Source organism: Neolamprologus brichardi, chromosome 16 (genome assembly GCF_056152115.1).
Source record: "Neolamprologus brichardi isolate AB-2024 chromosome 16, ASM5615211v1, whole genome shotgun sequence".
NCBI classification, from domain to species: Eukaryota; Metazoa; Chordata; class Actinopteri; order Cichliformes; family Cichlidae; genus Neolamprologus; species Neolamprologus brichardi.
Window position 1 is genome coordinate 6363993 of NC_142119.1, and position 20806 is coordinate 6384798.

At 38.5% G+C, this 20806-nt stretch overlaps 1 protein-coding gene across 1 annotated transcript in view; it reads left to right on the plus strand.

Annotated features, from left to right (window-relative positions):
• The window catches only part of LOC102781757 (polycystin-1-like protein 2), a 41063-nt gene extending 20696 nt beyond the window's left edge, over positions 1-20367 (plus strand). Inside the window, exons 17-39 of the mRNA XM_087830018.1 lie at positions 187-301; positions 397-587; positions 671-901; positions 1362-1463; positions 3636-3814; positions 4097-4243; positions 5075-5274; positions 5367-5578; positions 5752-5938; positions 7090-7327; positions 9737-9748; positions 9872-10106; positions 10276-10372; positions 10464-10586; positions 10769-10954; positions 12317-12647; positions 12783-12916; positions 13124-13251; positions 14638-14798; positions 14920-15130; positions 15986-16087; positions 16204-16335; positions 20161-20367. Of these exons, the coding sequence (XP_087686144.1) occupies positions 187-301; positions 397-587; positions 671-901; positions 1362-1463; positions 3636-3814; positions 4097-4243; positions 5075-5274; positions 5367-5578; positions 5752-5938; positions 7090-7327; positions 9737-9748; positions 9872-10106; positions 10276-10372; positions 10464-10586; positions 10769-10954; positions 12317-12647; positions 12783-12916; positions 13124-13251; positions 14638-14798; positions 14920-15130; positions 15986-16087; positions 16204-16335; positions 20161-20367 (3861 nt within the window). The remainder of the gene's footprint in view (positions 1-186; positions 302-396; positions 588-670; positions 902-1361; positions 1464-3635; positions 3815-4096; positions 4244-5074; positions 5275-5366; positions 5579-5751; positions 5939-7089; positions 7328-9736; positions 9749-9871; positions 10107-10275; positions 10373-10463; positions 10587-10768; positions 10955-12316; positions 12648-12782; positions 12917-13123; positions 13252-14637; positions 14799-14919; positions 15131-15985; positions 16088-16203; positions 16336-20160) is intronic.
• The last annotated feature ends 439 nt before the right edge of the window (positions 20368-20806 follow it).

Consider the following 20806-nt stretch of genomic DNA (forward strand, 5'->3'; position numbering starts at 1 on the left):
AAAACTTCATATCTTTGCTACATTCTAGCACTTTGATGACTGCAGCCAATCATAGTTTTACTAATTATATTCTTTATTCTTTCATGAAGGAAAATCTGAAAAAAGAACTTTCTTGAAATACAAGTGGAATATAGTTATTATTTTAGATTGCGCATTCATTTGTCTTGCATGTCCAACCTTTTAAAGATGATGCCTTCAAAGGTTCCTTTACCCTTCAAAGTCCTCCTTGGTTATAATGACTACCCTACTGAGACAAATTATGTAGCGGCAACAGAGATGCCTCAGCAGGGAGCCACACAAGGTAAGAAATGCCTTTGCTTAATTGTGGTGACAAGATTTTTTCCACTTCTAATGTGACTGAAGTGAGATTTGACTGTGTCTCGTGTGCCTGCACAGAGGAGAAATACACATGGCTCCTGCACCCTGAGGATTTAAAGGGCAACACTGGAGTGCATTATCTTGTTGTGAGACCCATAGTGGGCCCAGGTATAAAATCTATAAATGCCAGTTTATCAATTACGCCCATCACAACCTCATGTCAATTTTGGAATATATCACTACTGGACTGGAGCAAATCTGGATGCAGAGTAAGTGCAACATTTTAATCTGCTACACGTACAGTGAGGCGTTGCTTAAACAATAATGGAAATATAAGCTGTTGTCTTTCAAGGTTGGTGCCAATACCACGCATTTAGAAACCCAGTGCCTCTGCAACCACCTCACCTTCTTTGGGAACTCCTTCTTTGTCACTCCCAACCTTGTCGACCCGTCACGCACTGCCGAGCTATTTGCAACCTTTGCCGATAATCCTGTGGTTGTGTGCTTCGTCCTGGCACTCTTTTTGGCGTATCTCTTGGTCCTCGTGTGGGCAAGACGAAAAGATATTCAAGACACAGTCAAGGTATTGCATCTCTCGTGGACTGAAGAACAGATTAAAAATAACAAAAGGCTTGTCTGTTTCCTAGGAATATTATATATCTTTAAAAAAAAACACAACAACAACTTATATGTTAGTTGGTCTGAGGTGTTTTATGTGGAAACAGTTGTGTTTGAGGCTCCAGGGGACGCTTGATGTTGTGAAAACCTGGAGTTGTATGAGTTAGAGAATAAAGAAAATAGCTAGAAAGACTTTGTAGCTCACTTCTCATCTGTTTGATCCTTGAAGCTTAAGGTCATTTCAGCCAATTCTAAAATACACACTTGTATCTCTATATCTTCTATATTCTTACATGAACTCTCTCTCTGGATAGATAGATTCTAGATAGATAGTTGAACGCTAATATGTGAACAGCTTTTCTATTTGGGAATAGCGTCTCCATCTCATGTCCATATAATATTTTTGCTTGTTGGCTGAATAACAGGTAAAGGTGACAGAGCTGGAGGACAATGATCCAATGGATGAGTATCGCTACCTGTTGAGTGTCTGTACCGGGCATCGTATAGGAGCCTCCACTTCCTCTCAGGTACATGTGTTCAGTGAAAGACATGAGATGCACGTTCTCTGTTTTCAGTCTGCTTATCAGCAGCTCATCTTTTTACAATTTCACCACCAGAGATGGGCAGTAGCGTTACTGTAATCTGATTACTTTTTTCAAGTAACAAGAAAAGGGATTACTATTGCCAAAAAAGTAATTAGATTACTGTTACTTCTCCCATAAGCACCCTGCGTTACTAAACCGTGATTTTGTTTGTGAGCGTGTCTCATGACAAGGACGTACGAGCGTGCAACGTCCGTGGCAGCGATGTCCGTGTGCAGATCAACAATAAATAATATGGAGTGCAGGAGAGAAGGTACGACCATGCTGCATTTAAAGCTTGGAAGTACTGGCATTACTTTGAGTTTGATTCTGTAAGTGACAAAAACATTAGCGTTTGCTGTTCACTCTGCGTGGAAAGAAAACATCTTTCTACAGCGAAAAATTAAACATTAAATCTGAGCAAGCACCGAGCACAGCGCCACGGGAATGTGAAATTCACAGAGAAATCCCCCGATCCTCCCACTGACTGCTGAGGCCCTGGGCAAACCTCCACCCACCCAACTCCTGCTAAATAGATGAAAACAGATTTAAGAGCCACAGGGCTCAGTGCTGCTGAGTCTTTGATTTTATTTGAAAGAGTGAGTGCAAACACAAAACATTATTTTATTTTATAAGCTGGAATATGCAGAAAATCGGTTTGAATGTTAAACACATTTCACAGAGAATATTGCATATAATTTAATTTTTTCTTGATGCTTAAAGTTAAAAGATTAAAACTAATAAAACAAGTTTTAAAAAGAGACTTTTTCCTTTGATTACATTTTACATAATGATGGATTATGCAGGACAAGTAGAACTGGGCTGAAAGGTCTTTCGCTTTATTATGTACTGAGGTTGTGTTTTTATAAATTAAGTAATAAAGTAACTAATTACTTTTGAAAACAAGTGATCAGTAATGTAACAGGATTACATCTTGAGAAGTAATCAGTAATTAGTAACTAATTACTATTTCCAAGTAACTTGACCAACTGTTCACCACAAACAAGAAATTTTTCATCTTTGTTATCCAAATACACAATACGCTATTCAGCAACTCTTCATGTTTCCCTGGCAGTGAAACACCGTGAAGCACTCAATAACCAAAGACTTCTGGGGTTGCTCCATCAGCTCCATCTCAAGGGCGAGTTCTAAAATAGGCTTGTGAATACTCAGCTTTCGTTAGGTGGTGGGCTTCGTACACCTGCTCTTTCTGCCAACACATTAGGCCCCAGAACTAAGATAATAATATATGTGGTTTTTTTAGCATGTTCTGCTAACACTAAGCTACAGGCAGATTTGCACTTGGGTTTCAGCACATGCTCTGTACTGATCACTAAGGCTGCTCATCTCATCACACGTATTTTCTGTCTGTATTAATTTTTCAGTGATTTTTTTTTCTTTCACTAACTTTATGTGAAAAAGTACATTGTTTGTGGCTTTTCTTTTCTGTATTCCCAGATTGATGTATGCAATTACATATTAAAGAAAAGGCTCGTGCTTTAATATCTATCGCATCTGATAGAATAGAAGAAGAAGAAAATGAGAGTGGAGCTTAAACATGCATTTTTTTATGTCCAACCGGTGGTAACTCCTCTGGATGGAAAGTAAAGAAACTAATAAAACAGACTGTATAGAAGTATTTTGGTAAAAGACCATAATTCTTACTTTTCTACTTGTTGCTAACATGTTAACAAGTTTTGTAAACAATGATAAAACATTGTGTGTCTTAACGTCGGGGATGTTTTTCTTGCTGTTAACACTGACCTACGAGCATGTTAGCATGTTACGAGCTCATGTTTAATAAAATTCTGTAACCTGTTTCCTAGCAAAATATAAATACATGCACAGCACTGTGTGTATCATATGCACTGCACGCAGACTCTCACACTTACACACAGTGAAATCTTAATTGTTATTTTTACAGTGGTTATTCTAACTGTATGAAACAGACAAAAGTTGATCGAGTCCGTATTTCTATTACTATTTGAAGTTTTCCCTAATATACTGCCAGAAACACTTTAAACCAGTACTAAGGCGCTACCATTGCTCTCATATATGGAATCAGAATGGTATTGTTTTCAATTTTATACTTTTCATGCACCAAATTGATTATTTTAGGTGACAGTTACTCTGCTGGGTACAGAAGGACACAGCGAGCCTCACCACTTGACAGATTCAAAGAAACGTGTGTTTGAAAGGGGAGCAGTGGACATGTTCCTGCTAACTACGCCCTTCTCCCTGGGAGACCTGCAGGGCATCAGACTATGGCACAACAATTCAGGAAGCCATTCTGCCTGGTAGGAAAAAAAGAAATGTCACAACCACACAAAAGAAAGGCATCTCAACAATTATGGTATTTTCTGAGTCATTAGAAACATACTGTTTGACCTAGAACACCACAATGATTGGACATTAAGGTGAATACAGTGTGAATCAGGTCCCAATTACACTGATCTTTAAATGCAATTCAGCTGTCATTTTAAATAATATGTCTTCTACTGACTTTTGTGGGTATCACGTGGAGCAAAGCAGAGGTCACCTGATTGCATCTTGCATTTACATTGTTTGCCTTTTCTCAGGTACGTAGGCAATGTCATGGTGCAGGATTTACAGACAGAGGAGAAATGGCATTTTCTATGTAATTCCTGGCTGTCGGTAGACATTGATGACTGTTCCCTCGATAAAATATTTCCTGCTGCAACAGAGATGGATCTAAAGAGGTTCAGGTAAGCGGCTGGTGGTACGTTTGGTAGCAGAATTACACGTACAAGCACTCTGTCTAGAGGCTGAACATGAAACCCAGATTGAATTTGCATTTGATCAGTACTCCCAATCGAATTCATGGTTTGGAGTTCCATTTGGATAATGTTATGTTTGCAGCAGGCAGGGTAAACTATCATTTTTTTAAATGAAATTCACTTTCACAAAGCAGCAGGCAGCATTTACTTTTCAACTCGTTGAAAAATCTACCAGTGCTTGTGGACTTTCACAAGGCTACCAGAAAGACATTATTAGGCTCAGGTATGATTAAAATACGAAGTGGAGGGATAGTGGACTCACTGGACAGAGGATGTTGAGCTGCCAAGCAGGAGAAAAAGAAGAAAACCACAGAGAAGATTCATGGATGATGTGATAGAGGAGATACAGTGGGTTGGTGTGACAGAAGAAGCTGGGGATAGAGTGAGATAGAGGCAGATGATCTACCATGGTGACTAAGGGAACCAGCTGAAAGAATAAAAAAAATGTGACTACAGAACAATTTATTGTTTTACTTGAATTTAGCTGAATTTCCAAAGATGAAATGAAACCCAGTAAAAGCTGCCACTTTTTTCTCATCCCAGTTGAGTAGCTAAATATTTGGTTTAAGCACTGATCTGGTGATTTAGTGGGGATTATTCGCTTTTCTTTAGGCCCTAAAACCTCCAAATGCTTCAGATCTACAATCGTGTTTTACAGGAATTAGAAAAAGATTCAAATGTGATGCTAATCCATCACTAATTAGCTGTCTATGAAGGTTTAAAACATTTGATTTTTACAATGTTGCTTTTATCTTCCAGTAATTTGTTCTTCACAAAGACAACAAAGGATTTCAATGACGGACACCTCTGGATTTCGGTGATCAGTCGACCACCAAGCAGCCACTTCACCCGTGTGCAGAGAGTGTCCTGCTGTTTTTCTCTGCTGCTCTGTACCATGTTAACCAGTATCATGTTTTATGGGATCCCAAAAGACCCCTCTGACCAAGTAATGGACCTAGGTACATCAAAAATTTATTGCCATTAAATTTACTTTTAAAAAAGTGTAAAAAAGTCCAGATCTAATTCATCTAATTCCTATATGTATTTTCAGGAAGTTTTGAGTTTACTTGGCAGCAGTTCATGATTGGAGTTCAGAGTTCCCTCATCATGTTTCCCGTCAATATCCTCATCGTCAGTATTTTCAGATTCACTCGTCCTCGGGAGTTTTCTTGTTGCCAGCGCAAAAGAAAGAAAAAGAACACACAAGATTCTTCTGCCACAACGGACATGACTAACAGAGTGTCTTTAGATGTTATCATTAAGGTAGGTGTTTCCTGTTTTTGTGTTTCTGCATTTAATATTAAACAATAGCCTTATGACAAACCTTTTTGTACGTGTTACAAATACTGATGGTTTTGTGGGTTTAGAAGAATTTATCTAATGTGCATACACTTCATTTGGTATCAAAATGTGGTATTGAATGTGCTTCCCCTTAGGACATCACAAGAATTGCCCACTCGCTCTCTAAGACGATGAAAAGCAACGTCGCATGCAAGGAGTTTAAGTTTGTGCCTGAACAAGAAAATGATGTCAATGCTATTCTTTCTGTGTTGAAAGACTTAATCACACAGAATAACACAGCTAGTGAAAATATCGAGACAGAAACAGAGCCTCAGCTATCAGGTGAGTTCTCGTGTTAATAATTGATCATGATCAACCAAAAGTGCTGCAACACTGCCCCAAACCCCCATCTTATTTAAGTTTGGGTGGCCTGCCCGTTAAGAACATATTCTTGGGTACTTCTATATCAGTTTCAACATTGTACTGTTCAGAAAACAAAACTAAACTTGAAGCACAGACATTGTGACACACTGGAGGAGATCAAGTGGCCACTGAAGTGCAAGTAGCTTTCTAAAAACAAGAGCAAAGTTGCAGGAAGCCAAATCTGGCGCCTGCTGATGAGTGATTGTGCTGCTGAGGCCAAAATCACCTGTCTCTTCAACTGTGGTGTGTGCCACTGAGTATCAGCACACACCGCACTGAAGCGGTGTACAGCAAATCTTCTCGGTTTCATTGCTCTTTAGGATGTTACCTTAGAACACGCTGACTGTCTGAGCCTAGAAAATGAATTTATGGTCAATGCTGCATCTTCCTCGAGCGATGCTTTGCCATTGGGGTGATGTCTACTGAGAAGTACTTTAGTTTGAAGTTGGGGTCAGTTGGGGTTCAGCTGGGTCAGTTGGACACAAATTTTTACATGTGAACTCTGCACCACATACGAGTGCGTAGAATAGGATTCATGTCTTTGAGTGCCTCTGGATACAAACCAGAGGGGAGATCAGCTAACTCAGCCTTTGGACTTTTCACAAGTGTAGTCAGATAACTTTATGATCACAGCTCTCGCGGTAAGGGTCAAATTGAAGTGCTAGAGCATTTTTTCTGCTTCACCCATCCCAGTATATTAGTACTTACATATCAGAAGGTCTCACAAACAGTTTGGTGTCAGTTATTTTGCTTTTAAATAACATGCAAAGCAAATTTAAGTGCCGTGCTACTATAGTCAAATTTGATGGACGTTGTTTTTAATCAGCTGTTAATTCAAAGAGGCATAAAAGATGAAAATTTGCCTGAAAGGACGGAGACTGCAGAGTTCTGAAATCATTCAGAAGATACTTGCTTATATGACAAAGTGGTTGTTTGAAACAGATAAAGATAGAATTTGAAAATTCTGCCAACAATCACATTTCTGCAAACAAAGCAATTTTTGCTTTCTGAACACATCATATAATGTGCTTCCTTGAGATTTCCAAGTAATAACATATGTACATTTTCAGATAGCAGTGCTTATCCAGCATCGGAAGAGGGGGTGATTCAGAAGAACAGAAACAAAAGCCAGTATCTGTACAGACAACTGTGTCGCATCGACAGTGAGTTGAGTCAGCTGGGTCCCTCAGGCTTCCCGAATCCACACAGCTACAAGCAGGCGCTGCAGCAAGTCCAGAGCATGAAGGAGTTGCTTGAAGATCAACTCGTCGCATCCAACAGAGGCGTTCCAGATGAACCCAACAAAACGTATGAAAGTCACTCTTTAAGAGGACCGCACTGGTGCAGTTAGATGTCACATCCAGCTGTATGTCTTTGTTTTAATTATTATAGTCACTGCAATGCTTTTAATTGATAAAATTAAAACTCAACATAAAGACGGGGGTTGTTGAGGCACTCTGAGGATAAAATCATATAACAAATTTGTTCTCACAACAATTCAGCAAGCAAAACACACCAACGTGTATCGACTCCAATCTTCCTCAGGGACTGACACACGCACAGCCTAGATTAAATACCCTGCCTCGCACTCAACCAGCACCTGTGTGCAAAGTATTTTAAAAAGACAGACGTCCCTACATATCAAAGCAATAACAACACCTCAGCAATGTTCTGTAAGAATTATCAAAGAAATTACAAAAGCAATATGAGAAAAAGGACCAACAAACACCATTTTTAAACTCACAGTAAATCAAAATAGAGCACAATTCAATCATTAAAATACGTTAAGCTAGAGCACAAAATTTCACTAGTCAAAATATGCATGATCCTGCACAGTAAGCTATTAAAAAAACTTCAAAAATAAACAATAAAATCTATGAGAGAATCATCAAAATGGGTGTTCTATGAGTAAAATAACTGAAGTCGAATTGCTGATCTGCAGAGGTGGAAAAAGTACCAAAGTACAAGTACAGGTTCTTAAAAAATACTAGTAAAGTATTAAGTACACTCCAGAAAAAGCTGACTCAACTTCTTTACTCAAGTAAAAGATGAAGAAAATACAGGCTCTGAAATGTACTCAAAGTGAGAAAGTAAAAAGTAGCTCTTTGAAGCACATTTATATCAAGTATTTTTATGCAAAGCTAAATGAACTTTGTGCTATTACTCGATCAGTTTCAGATGATGGATAATAAATGTAAATGTGTATGCGTTAGTCCCCGTAGGGAAATTACTCCTCTGCATTTAAGCCATTCACCCAGTGAAGCAGTGGGCAGCCACCAATGCAGCGCCCAGACAGCAGAGTTTAGGGACGGTACCTTGCTCAGGGGTACCTCAGGGTAGCTGTTCAGTAGAGTCGAACCCCCGACCTTCCAATCATGGGGCCACCACTCTACCTACTGAGCTATCCCTGCCCCTTCTATGTGTCATCAGCTTAAATTCAAATTCATCTCTGCTACATTTCATGTAACCTAACTCTGAGCATGAACCTCTTCTTCCTGTTCTGTTTTCCTCTTTTCCCTTTATGCTCGCTCCTGCAGCAAGGAATTGTGCAATGCTCCAGCCCACTTTAACCTCTGACTATAGCATGATGAATGATGCAAAAAATATGAGTTATCAAAAGCTTTTGCTTCTTTGATGTCTTTGTGTGTGTAAAGCCCCAGTGATAGATACAGCAGTAGGATTACTTTTACAGATGTTTGAAGGCAGCTGTGAAATAAAAACTTCCCTCAGTTGTCTTAAACCTAAAGTAATGAGCCTGGTTTGAAAATGTGAGGAGTGAAAAGTATAAATATTTGGGTAAAAATATAGAGAGTAAAAGTTAACAGCTGAACATAAATACTCAAGTACTTGACTAACAAAATAGTTGTACTTCCTACCTCTGCATTATTGAGCATATTCAATTCAAATTTTCAGTTCAGTTTTATTTATATAGAAGGAAATCACAAAAGCAGTCACCTCAAGGTGCTTTATATGGTAAAGGCCCTAAAGTAGTATAATATGGAGAGCAGTACTGATTTAAAGATGTATACACGATGTTAGGATAATGGCCTATTACTTTGCAAAAACATTTTTACTCATTGCTCACTGCTCTGTAAAGTCATATGTTAATGCTAGGGATGCACCGATACCGATACTGGTATCGGGTATCGGGCTGATACTGTAAAATGTGTGTGTACTCATACTCATAAAAGTTAACCGATACCATGAACCGATACCAACTTATTTCATTAATCAGAGAGTGGCTTGTCATTTCTGTTGTAGTTTTTTTAGATTGCCACTAGGGGGCCAATTATTTATTATTTATTTTATAATTTTTTATATTTTATTATTTATTTAATAATAATTATTTTGTTTGTTTGTTTACAATATGGACACTCTGCAATAATTTAAAAGTTTATTTTATTCGCAAACCTAATTTGTATTTATTTTATTCCGAACAGAAGTGTTTATTTATTATTCTGAAAGCTTGAGACAGTGCCAATAGTTCAGTGATATTTTGTAAAATTACAATGTGGAGACTCTGCAATAATTTAACAGAAGTGCTTATTTTTCACTTGAAATTTTTTTGTGGTCATTTTTATTAAGATTTTATTTTTTATCGGCAGAGAATAAAGTAAAACCTGTCTTCCAATTAATTGTATTTGTGTGTGTGTGTGTGTGTGTGTGTGTGTGTGGTAGAAGTAACGTTTTTTGTACTCTGTATCGGCAAGTACTCAGATCCAAGTATCGGTATTGTATCGGTTTGAAAAAATTGGTATCGTTGCATCCCTAGTTAATGCTATTTAAATTCATATTGGTGAAAGGAAATGTAATTTTACTTGCTGTTCTGTCGCTCCGTGTTTACAGGGCCAGTCCGTCAGACAGCTCTGATGGCGATGGCGGTGAGAAAAAAAGGACGTGCTGTCACGGAGGTCTACCCTGGTGGTTTATTTTTTTTGGCTGGCTGCTGGTGATCGCAACCAGTGTCATATCAGGCTATTTCACAATGCTGTATGGCTTGAAATTTGGAAAACCGCGCTCCATAAGTTGGTTGGTGTCCATGGTTATTTCCTTCTTTCAGAGTGTCCTCCTTATTCAGCCGCTGAAGGTGAGAAGAACATTTGTCTGTTATATACATACCCTTAAGATTTCCTGCACAGTTAAAATTTCAGTTACAGTTTTCTTATAATTTAACATTTCTAATATAGATAATTTTTTGTAAATTTAAATATTTACTCAAAATAAACCACTGTATTTATTCATGCCTCTCAAAACAGGTGCTTTGTCTTGCAATCTTCTTTGCTCTTGTGATTAAAAAAGTCGAAGAGGAAGATTTTCAAAACGTTCAATTTGAAAGAAACCACAGAAATATCGGTAAAATATCAAGAAAAACTCTAGAAAGCATACTTTCTTCCTCTTTTGTTTAAATACTGAACATTTCTTTGTCAACAAACTTCATCCACAGGTGAACAAATGTTTGTGCGCTATGGCAGTGTTTATGAGCCTCCGCCTCTGGCAGACGTAGAAAAAATGAGGAGGAACAGGATGCTGGAACAGAAAGCCTTTGCTCTAATCAAGGAGATACTGAGTAAGTAGATGCACAAAGAACTGCGAATTAAGCTGATTAAAACAAATTGAAGGAAATCTTCATCAAGGACGGGAACTGCAGAAAGAAAATAATAATTTTGACTACCATTTATCTTCCAGCGATGTTGTAAGTCTGACCTGAAATTAATGCTGGGTTTGAATTAATCCCACTGTATGTTTCAGTCTACATGGGGTTCCTGTGGATGCTGCTGCTGGTGGCACATGGCCAGAGAGATCCAAATGCTTTTTACCTAAACACACACATTAAACAAAGCTTCTGTGGAAACGCCCCAGCCACCATGGCAATTCAAGATGTATTCAACTGGGCCAAGACATCTCTACTCAGTAACCTCTTTGGACAATATCCAGGTAAATATTTGTTACAAAAATGACAGTCAAACAGGACAGGGCTTCGCTTTTATCTCTGTTGTAGACGTTGCCAGTTACTGGCCACCTCCTCTAATCGGCAGGCTCAGTAGACTGTTATCAAAGGAATATGGGAGAAATGGTTTTGCAAAGAGCAACAAAAGTCCATACAAGTATGTTATCAGAGTGGAAGTGGAAAGCAATTTGATGACTTTCAACAAGGAGTCATGATTTCTGACCTGAAGCTGTTTATTCTGCTTCACTGTTTAGTTGTGTTCTTACTTTTAAGGGTTAGCGTTGAACTTTTTTTAGAACGTTCCAATAGCAGAACATACAGAAGGGTATAGTATATATATACTGTATGGTATATATCTGTATCTGTATATGGTTATATCTGTATATATACAGATATAACCATATCTACACGAACAGGTAAATTAGTTTGAGGTTCGATTCAATGGTTTGCAAAAAACAGCTGATATTTATTTTTTTTCCTGTATCTAACATAATAACAGTGAAATGTTAGTGACAGGTTACTATATGATTATTTCACATTCGCTTTACAATAATATGCTTGACATGCATCAAAGAGCTAGCTTTTCTTCTGCTAATACATTTAGACATACAGAGTGAGACGTTTGGCAAAGTCTCTTTTCCCCCTTTTGTTATCTCATAAAAGTTTTAGAAGATTTTTTTGTTTATTAAAGCAGAACATATGAACAGATTAATCCAGCTTTATGTCAAAGCACCTGTTTTGTGTCAAATGTGTTTTCATTAATATCTGTGCATTATTTTAAATATTATGCCTTAAGTCTTCACTGAGATTGCAGTGATATCAAATCTGAACTTTGGTGCAGGAAGTACAGATTATTATTATCTATTGTTCTATATTTCCCACCTCTTTTTTTTACATGTGCCCTTTTGTCCCTCAGCCGTTAAAGGTTGGTGGAGTACTGCTGTCACCCTGCCAGGTGGTCGGGCAGGCAGCATGGACACCTGACTTTGTAAACACGATAACTTGAGAACAAGATAAGCCAGGACTTTCGAATTTATACCACAGGTGCATCAACTAAAAGGATTACACACATTCAGATCTTGAGGTGAAGGTCAGAGGTCTAGTTTATTTTTTTAATCTTGTCAACACAAGACACATGACAGTTTTCCCAGCGTATGTTAGAGTGCTTTGACTTGAACCTTTTAGCTAAATCTATAAATATATACATGCTACACAAAGGTTTCTCATCCTGAACTGCGATGATCTTTGCAGCTGGACAGGTGCGTGTAGGTACGACCTAAAAAGGCCGTAGCCTACTCAAATGAAAAATAAATGACAATAAGAATGAAATGTAAAATACTGTGTTCCAGGATTCATCACTGATGGAAACTCGAAGCTTCTGGGAAATGCACGTCTTCGTCAACTGAGAGTGAAGAAGAACTCATGTCAGATTGCAGGCCCCATGCTAAAGATGGTGCCAGGCTGTAGCGCTCCATATTCATGGGAAGCGGAGGACATGGGCTCCTATGGACCTGGCTGGAACACGTCTGTTGGAAATAACATCTCTGCAAGCATTTCCAGTCCCTGGACGTACCAGACACACTCTCAACTCAGAGCTTACCCCGTCTGGGGAGAATTGGCGCTCTACAGAGGGGGAGGCTTTTCAGTGGAGCTCGGCCCAGATTTACAAACTGCAACCAGGTCTGTACCTTCAGAAAAATCGAAAGAATACCCAAGATGCTCTGTTGTCTGAGAGTTAATAGTCTTCTTAGTTGGTTTTTAAAATGAATATATGGAATATATTAGCAACATTAATTCTTTAATCTTTATCCACAGCACCCTCGAGTATCTGTTCAACAATATGTGGTTTGATGTGTACACGCGGGCCATCTTTGTTGAGTTCACTGTTTATAATGCAAATGTGAATCTCCTCTGCATTGTCACGCTTTTGCTGGAGTCCCCTGCTGTAGGTAAGGAGAACTGTAATGCATTTAAAGCTTTGTTAAAGAAGACTCTATAGAATGGATAACACATCAGACTTTATTACTTTTCATATGTAACTGCAATCTACATTTATTCCCTTTTTTACACCTTCATACTGAGAACTCCGTCAGCCTATGATTGAGATCACGTTAAGCTGTACGCATGTAAGTGAAGTTTTCTCTCTGACTTTACAGGAGCCTTTCAGTTAAACAGTGAAATGCAGAGTGTTCATCTCTACCTGCCAGGTGACGGCCTTTACATCTGCGTTATAACCGCTGAGATCATTTATATGCTTTTCATCCTCTATTACATGTTCAATCAGGTAAATACAAACATTATTAATACATAATGTAATCTAGTTCCAAATATTGTTTTCTATGTATCCAGTTAAATAGACTAACTTCATTTAGCCAATGAGGTTTAAACAAACTTAGACTGGCATCATCATCACTTTTTGGTTTCCTGACCATTATTTTCCTAAGAGTGAGCAGTTACTGTTTGTTACTGTGACCGGCAAGAATTAGTCTAACGTGGATTAACTACGAGTGTCGTGAGGCTGAACAGTCATTGAAGCCACTCTGCATGTTTCTATTAATCATTTTTTATTAAGTCGTTACTGCCTGTTAATCCAGAAGCAGTTAGCAGCTAAATCAGAGCATGTCAAATGCTGTGCAGCTCTACTGTACTGTAATTACGAGGATGTTGATGCTGATGTAATAGCATTAATCTTATTTGTCATTCGTAATAATCATTTTGCTTTTCAGTGCATCACTGAGTCACATGTTAATCACGTCGTTTCACTTCATTCAGGCTCATTTTGCGTGTGATCGTGGGCGTCGACCATTAACTGTAATTTCTGAGCCAATAAGCTCCTATTGTGTGCCTTTTGTTGCAGTTCCTTAAGATTATTATGGTGACATAAGCACACAGCTTATTTTACTGTGTCTGTCCAGATGTCATGTAGCTACACCCCTTCTGAAATTCACTTGGAAGTCTTAAAGACTGCATGTTAAATTAATAGGTAAGAGCTTTAGACCAGCGGTCCCCAACCCCCGGGCCTCGGACCGGTCCGTGAGTCGTTTGGTCCCGGGCTGCGAGAGTTGAGGCTCAGGTGTGAAATGTATAGTTTTCAGGGTTTTTATCGGTTTTCAGCGTTATTTTGTTATCATTTTTATCGTTAACTCGGTTTTCCTGGGTCTTTTCACGTGTGTTATGAATAAATCTTCTTTTGTTTGGTACCGGTACTAGTTTTATTTTGTTGTATTTATCTGTGACACCTTAAAGGCCGGTCTGTGAAAATAATGTCGGGCATAAACCGGTCCGTGGCACAAAAAAAAGGTTGGAGACCGCTGCTTTAGACAACATATAATCTCAATTATTAAGAAGCCTAAATATCCATAAATGTGCAGTACTATTTTTGTCTTTGTATTGCTCTCTCATAAAGATTTTTAGGGTTAGATAAACAGTATACAGTAAATGCTTATACTTAAAAACTTCTTATGTGAGCACTGAGACTTTCATTAAATATGATCAGATTATTTTCACATGCATTTGGGCATCATGGGACAAATAAGCACTTTTATTTGTGCAAATTGTCAACATATGTTTGGGGGTGTTCCTGCTAAAACCTCAACAAATGCATGAGCGTGCAGACAACCCCCTGCTGGATTACATAAGAGCTGTTGCTCTCACTTCTTTTCCTGGAAAGGGGAAATTAATGAAGCAGCAGCGTTGGCTTTACTTCAAGAACAAATGGAACCTTCTGGAGCTTTCTATCATCCTGCTGAGCTGGAGTGCCGTGGCCGCCTTTATCCAGAGGACTCTGATCACGAACCGTGATATAGCATACTACCAAAACCACAACGACAAGTGAGATTAACGTAAAACTCTGCTTTAATTTTAGCTGTTTAACTGCAAAAACATGCCTCTCCCATGCTTGGTGTTATGTGGTGGGTTGTTGTTTCACTCCACATCTTTCCTGTTTTTATAGGTTTGTCAGTTTTTACCAGACAGGCACATCAGAATCACTTTTTCAGTATCTGATGGCTTTCCTGGTCCTGCTCGCCACTGTCAAACTGTGGCACCTGCTTAGACTTAACCCAAAGATGAACATGATCACAGCTGCACTGCAGCGAGCCTGGACCAGCATAAGTGGTCTTCTTCTGATCATTGTGATCATGTTGCTGGCTTATTCCATTGCAGTAAGTATCTGGTTCCTTTGACGAAATCTTGACTCCTCGCAAATAAATAATTTTGTATTTACATGGACAAGAACAGAACGATTTTTTTGGTGGTGGTCGGGAGGGTTATTAATTACAGCCTAATCTTAAAAGTAGAGACAGTGTGTGTCTTCTGAATCCAAACTGGAAGCTGGTTCCACTGAAGAGTACTCTGAGGTCTTTAAGATAAGATGGGGAATGCTTGTTCAAAACCGTGTATCTGAGGAGAAAACTATAACACTTTGGAGAACTTGAAAAGAGAACTTGTCTCAGATTTAACGGCGCTGCTCAGTCAAAGCAGTTTTTTAAATGTTCTCTAAAGCCTTTAATACAAAGATTTAAAAAAACATCTATTCTGAAAAATAATTAAAAAGATTAAATAATCTTAATAATTTGAGAAAATAAACGTTTTAGTAAAATAAACAATGTTTTAAAAGTCAAGAACTCAACTTTTTGGAAACACTGAACATTTTGACTTTGTCTAATCAATATAATTTAAATTAAAACCATCCAGTAGTTTGATAAATTACATAAAAGTCCAAAACAAAAGGACAGCTGATGCTAATCTTTTCCACTGTGTGCATTAGAGGACTTGAATAGTGATGAGCGTTGACTGGAGAGCCGGGGCAGGTGGCGTTCATTACATTCGTAAATTTAAACTAATTCATTCTGTCATTCTGTTACAGTGTCATTATGCTTTAAACGGTGCGTGAAATACCAATCAAGTAACCTCACTCCATTATCGCCGAGATTATTTAATGAAAATTGAAATCCATGATGGGCAGGAATGATCTCAGCGGTCCTTCTGCTGATCTAATGGTAATTTCTCTCCTTTAGTGTAACGTGATTTATGGCTGGAAACTATCCTCTTATAAAACTTTTATGGATGCTCTCGTGACTCTCATCGGTTTGCAGATAGGCATCTTTAACTATGATGAGGTGAGAATGATCGTCTCAGGATTTGCTGTTTTAACAAAGCACACATTAAGTCATTTCCAATTTGGTCAGTTAGTTTCAAAGTGGTAATAACATCTAACTGAGGCACTATCTTCTAGGTCCTGGCCAGCAATCCTGTGCTTGGTGGGTTACTCATTGGTTCCTGTATAGTTTTTGTGACATTCGTGGTGCTCAATTTCCTGCTCTCGGTGATCCTCGTGGCATTCAATCAGGAGCAAAAATACCACAAGGTAAGAAAAATCAGGATCATTTTTCTGTGTTTTAGTTATCCTCACCATACGATTTTAATCATTCAGTAGCAGTTGAGTAGTTCACGCATTTTAAATGTTACTGAATAACTCAGCTGATATTGTTGCTCTAGAGCAGTGGTTCTTAACCTGGGTTTGATCAAACCCTAGGGGTTCGGTGGGTGGGTCTCAGGGGTTTGGGCAGAGCCTCCGCCGTGACATGCATGGCTCTTTTTGTGCACCAGTAAAAAACATATCTACATCTAGAATTTGAAAAAAATCATATTTTATTTTTCACTAAAGAGGGGTTCAGTAAATTCGCATATGAAACTGGTGGGGTTTGGTACCTCCAACAAGGTTAAGAACCACTGCTCTAGAGGAATAAAAGCTGAGCATTGGCCCAATGGACTTTTTAACCAGGTTTTTTAAGACAATATTGGCGAGTGAGAGGAAAATAGGAAAAGAAGTGTACCGGTTCTCAAAATAAATGGGATGAGAGGATCTGTTGTAACTACACAGGGATAAAGTTGATCACATAGGAGAGTTGCTGAAGCTAGGTTAAGAGGAGAAGTGATCATCAGTGAGCAGCAGTGTGGCTTCATGCCACAAAAAAGCACAGGTGCCTTTCTTTGCTTCACTGTGTCTGTGTGGATCTAGAGAAATGTAATTCAGTTCCTGAAAAGGATAAGTGGAAGCGGATGGATGGATGGATGGATGGATGGATGGATGGATGGAACTTTGGTTCTGACGAAATCAGAGCAGCAAGGAGCTGCCATGAGGAACACCTGAAAAATAGGCCCATAGATGTGAAGGAGGATGTTCAGAGGGTTGATGTGTCACAAGAGCATAGAAGCGATAGGCTGAGGTGCCAAAAGAAGAAAAAGAAGTAACATTTGCTTATTTTCAAAAAACTCTGGTTCCCAGTGTAAAGTGTACCCAGAGAAAAGATGACATGTCCTACAAAAAGCTGCTGTTGTGTGATGCCTTAAGTTTACTTTGCAAATATCCACATTTTACTCCAGCTGTTTCCAGGCCACAGGCAGCAACCATCTCCCATTTGTTTAAAAGTCTAAATGCAACAAAATTTTACCCTAAACCTCCTAAACACATGGGCAAACTTCATTGAAATTTAAGCTTAAAAGCCAGACGAGTGCACCTCACAAAACCATTACATTCAGGTTTTGAGTGGACAAGAAGCAGACTTCCTTATTATCCAATCAGAAGTCTCTGTGTGTGAGTTTTTAAACAGTAAATCAAATACAAACTGCGCTGTAACCCGCAAACCGAAAGGTTGAGGAATTAAAAGTCAAACTCAAAATATAAAACACTAAAGTCATGAAACCAAACTGGAACAGCCACAAATTCCTAACACTTGGCTGTGTTGCTTCCATTTTTATGGGTGTCAGTTATGTAAAAGCAGAGAAGGCAAACGCTTTGTCGTGTCAGTAAAGTACTCCTTGATCTCATAGAGTAATTATTAAGAGAATTTGCTTCTGTGACAGAACATTTATTCATCAGCAGAGACCCGAAAGCTAAAAGACGGCAAAAAAAGTGAAGTCAGTTTAAAAGTATGATTGTGAATGTCTAGAGAAATATATATTTATGATGCTAATTAGCAATAATTCCTGTAAAAGGTTTCCTTGAACTCTAGTTTAAGCTACAATTTGCTGTCCAGACTGTTTGTTGGTATTTGTTAGACAGAAGCAGCTTGCTGTGTGCACTGAGGGGATTGGAGATAATGCTGATATTGTCAGGCAGGAACCGTCTGGCTCGCTATCTGAAAACGCTAAGATTACATTTCTAAAGTCGTCACTTTGTGAGTAAGACAGCCCATATGGTTCCTGAAAACACAACTTAGTCTTTACACAGAAGTCGAGAGCAGCAGCCAATAGCTTTAGGTAATGACATCAAAGTATCCCATAATCTGTGAGTGCAAGAGTGAATTTTATTCTGTGAACTGTGAGACTGTAGACTGTGAACTCTGCAGCTTCTGCTTAAATGCACTGAAAAAAATGCAATTGAGTGGTTGTTACATTTACAAAAGTCTAACTTGTAATTTGAAGAAAATAATGTCATGTTTCTATGGTGAAGGTAATTAAATCATGTAGGATCTGCATGAAGTTCAACAGCTTAATTTGTTCTTGTTGAGATGACATGATAGGATCTAGTAAGAGTTTCTCACTTGTCACGAAAGTCACAAGATCACATGAGATTTCAAACTGCAGGAAAATGCAGAATCGAGTTATAAGAGGCAGACAACTATAAACACACAATGTGTGCCATTGCTAATTATTGTGGTTTAACCTGTCAAGGACAAAAACGTACAGAAAATTCTGCATCAAGCCTTGAAAATCATAGCTTTCCTACTTTTGCTAAACCTGGATTGGTGGCATGATGGTTAGTGCTGTGACCTCATAGCAAGAAAGTCATGGGTTTGGCTAGTTTGCAGTGTGTTCCTTCTGAGCACTCTGGTTTCCTCCCACAGTTACCCATAAGTGTGAATGTGACTACAAATGGCTGTTTGTCTCTAGGTAATAGACTGGTGAGCTGTCCAGAGTGTACCCTCCTCTTACCCTATCACTTCTCGGTTATGCCCCTGCAACCCAGATAAAGATAGGAGGGTGGAAGTTGTTGTAAATCCATTCACTTGTTATGTCAACCAGACTCTAGACCAGGGGTCTCAAACTCCAGGCCTCGAGGGCCGGTGTCCTGCAGGTTTTAGATGTGTCCTTGATCCAACACAGCTGATTCAACGTGTCTTGAAGTTCTCCAGAAGCCTGGTAATGAACTAATCATTTGAATCAGGTCTGTTGACCTAGGGTGAGATCTAAAACCTGCAGGACACCAGCCCTCGAGGCCTGGAGTTCGAGACCCCTGCTCTAGACTTTGTTGAACATTGAACATACAACATGTAGTATTTAAGTGACCAAGTAGTATTGGGATAAAAGTTAGTGAATAGTGTTGGAATAAAGTGACAAAATTGTGAAAGATTAAAATATTCCAAAACCTCATTTTACTTCATCTAAACAGGTTTCAATCATGTTTTATCAATACAAAATGCACAGGTTTGTTGAATATGAATAAGTTGTATTGCTTTAATTTAGTTGTTTAAGTTTCTGCCAAAGCAAAACAATTGTATGCAACCACTGTCCACTATTGAATCCGACATGTTCTTTTTTTAAGTGCAATGTTACATAACTGCAATTATTCAGATTAACTCAGGGCACTTTGGAGGGTTGTGAAAGCTTTTAATGATCTATTTCACTGGTGGCAATTAAGAGACATTACATAATTCAGTAGTCAGTGATACTTGTTCGCGCAGTTTAACTGAGACAGCTAAGAGAATGCAATAACATCTTTCACTAAGGATTCCAGGTTAAAAATATTCTGCAGGATAAAAAGCAGCAGAATCAAACTGACCAAAAATTGCCTCCAGGCCAGCAGGCTGTTTCTGCCCGTTTGGTTTTGACCTGAGGTGTAATTCTCAGTGTTAATTAAAGCGTTCTGCATTCAGACAGTGTCCATTCTGTTAACTTTTAGTGGTTTTCTAAGTCGCTGAGTGGGACTCTTAAACAGGAGTCACAGCAACAGTTCAGCATGGTTTATTTATTTATTTCTATTTTTCAAATAAATGCTTTTACAAAGGGAAAACATTGATGTAAGTGAGGAAGCACAGCGGTTTTATTGTTAAAAAGTAACCATAGGAGCTGAACTGTACACCCACATTTTAGGATTTCAAACTTGCACGAATATGTGCAAATGGTCAAAAGATCTCTCGCCATCTGCAGTTCTTTATTATGGATTTTGAATCTGTGCTTCCTTACCCAGCCTTCTGAAGAGGAGGAGATTGTCGACCTGATGCTGATGAAAATCTACAGTCTTTTTGGCATCAAACGTAAACATGCAAAGGACACCCGGGAGTCCGACGTGAGCGGCGGATGTGGCTTGGCCCAAAATAACAGCAGAAATATCTTCAGCACTTCTTCTCCTGATGCCAACATTTTTCAGATGTCTGACAAATACGTAAACCTCTAAGGACGTACTGTACTTTTATTCCATGGTGTTCTCTCCTATCCTTTGCTTTTTTCCCTCTTGGCAGGTCAGAGCATGCTGCACTGTTTTGTGAATATGTGTAATAGCTTATCATAACACACAGAAATACATTATTTGTTGAGATAAATAAGATGTTTAGAGCATGTTGGACTCAGTGTTGTTTTCTTAGCAACGATGATACTCAGGTTGCCAAAAACATTAGAATTATATGAGTATTTCATATATATATATACACATATATATACACAATACATATATTGTAAGTATATAGTTTGTATGTGTCTCGTAATCATACAATCAATGTTTCAGCTTTAAAATAAAGAGAAAAATGCATTCATGTGTGTGATTCATGTGTTTGTTTCTAATAACCACTGTTATTCATTTAATATCTCCCCAACAGCTTTGATTTCTCTAAAACACA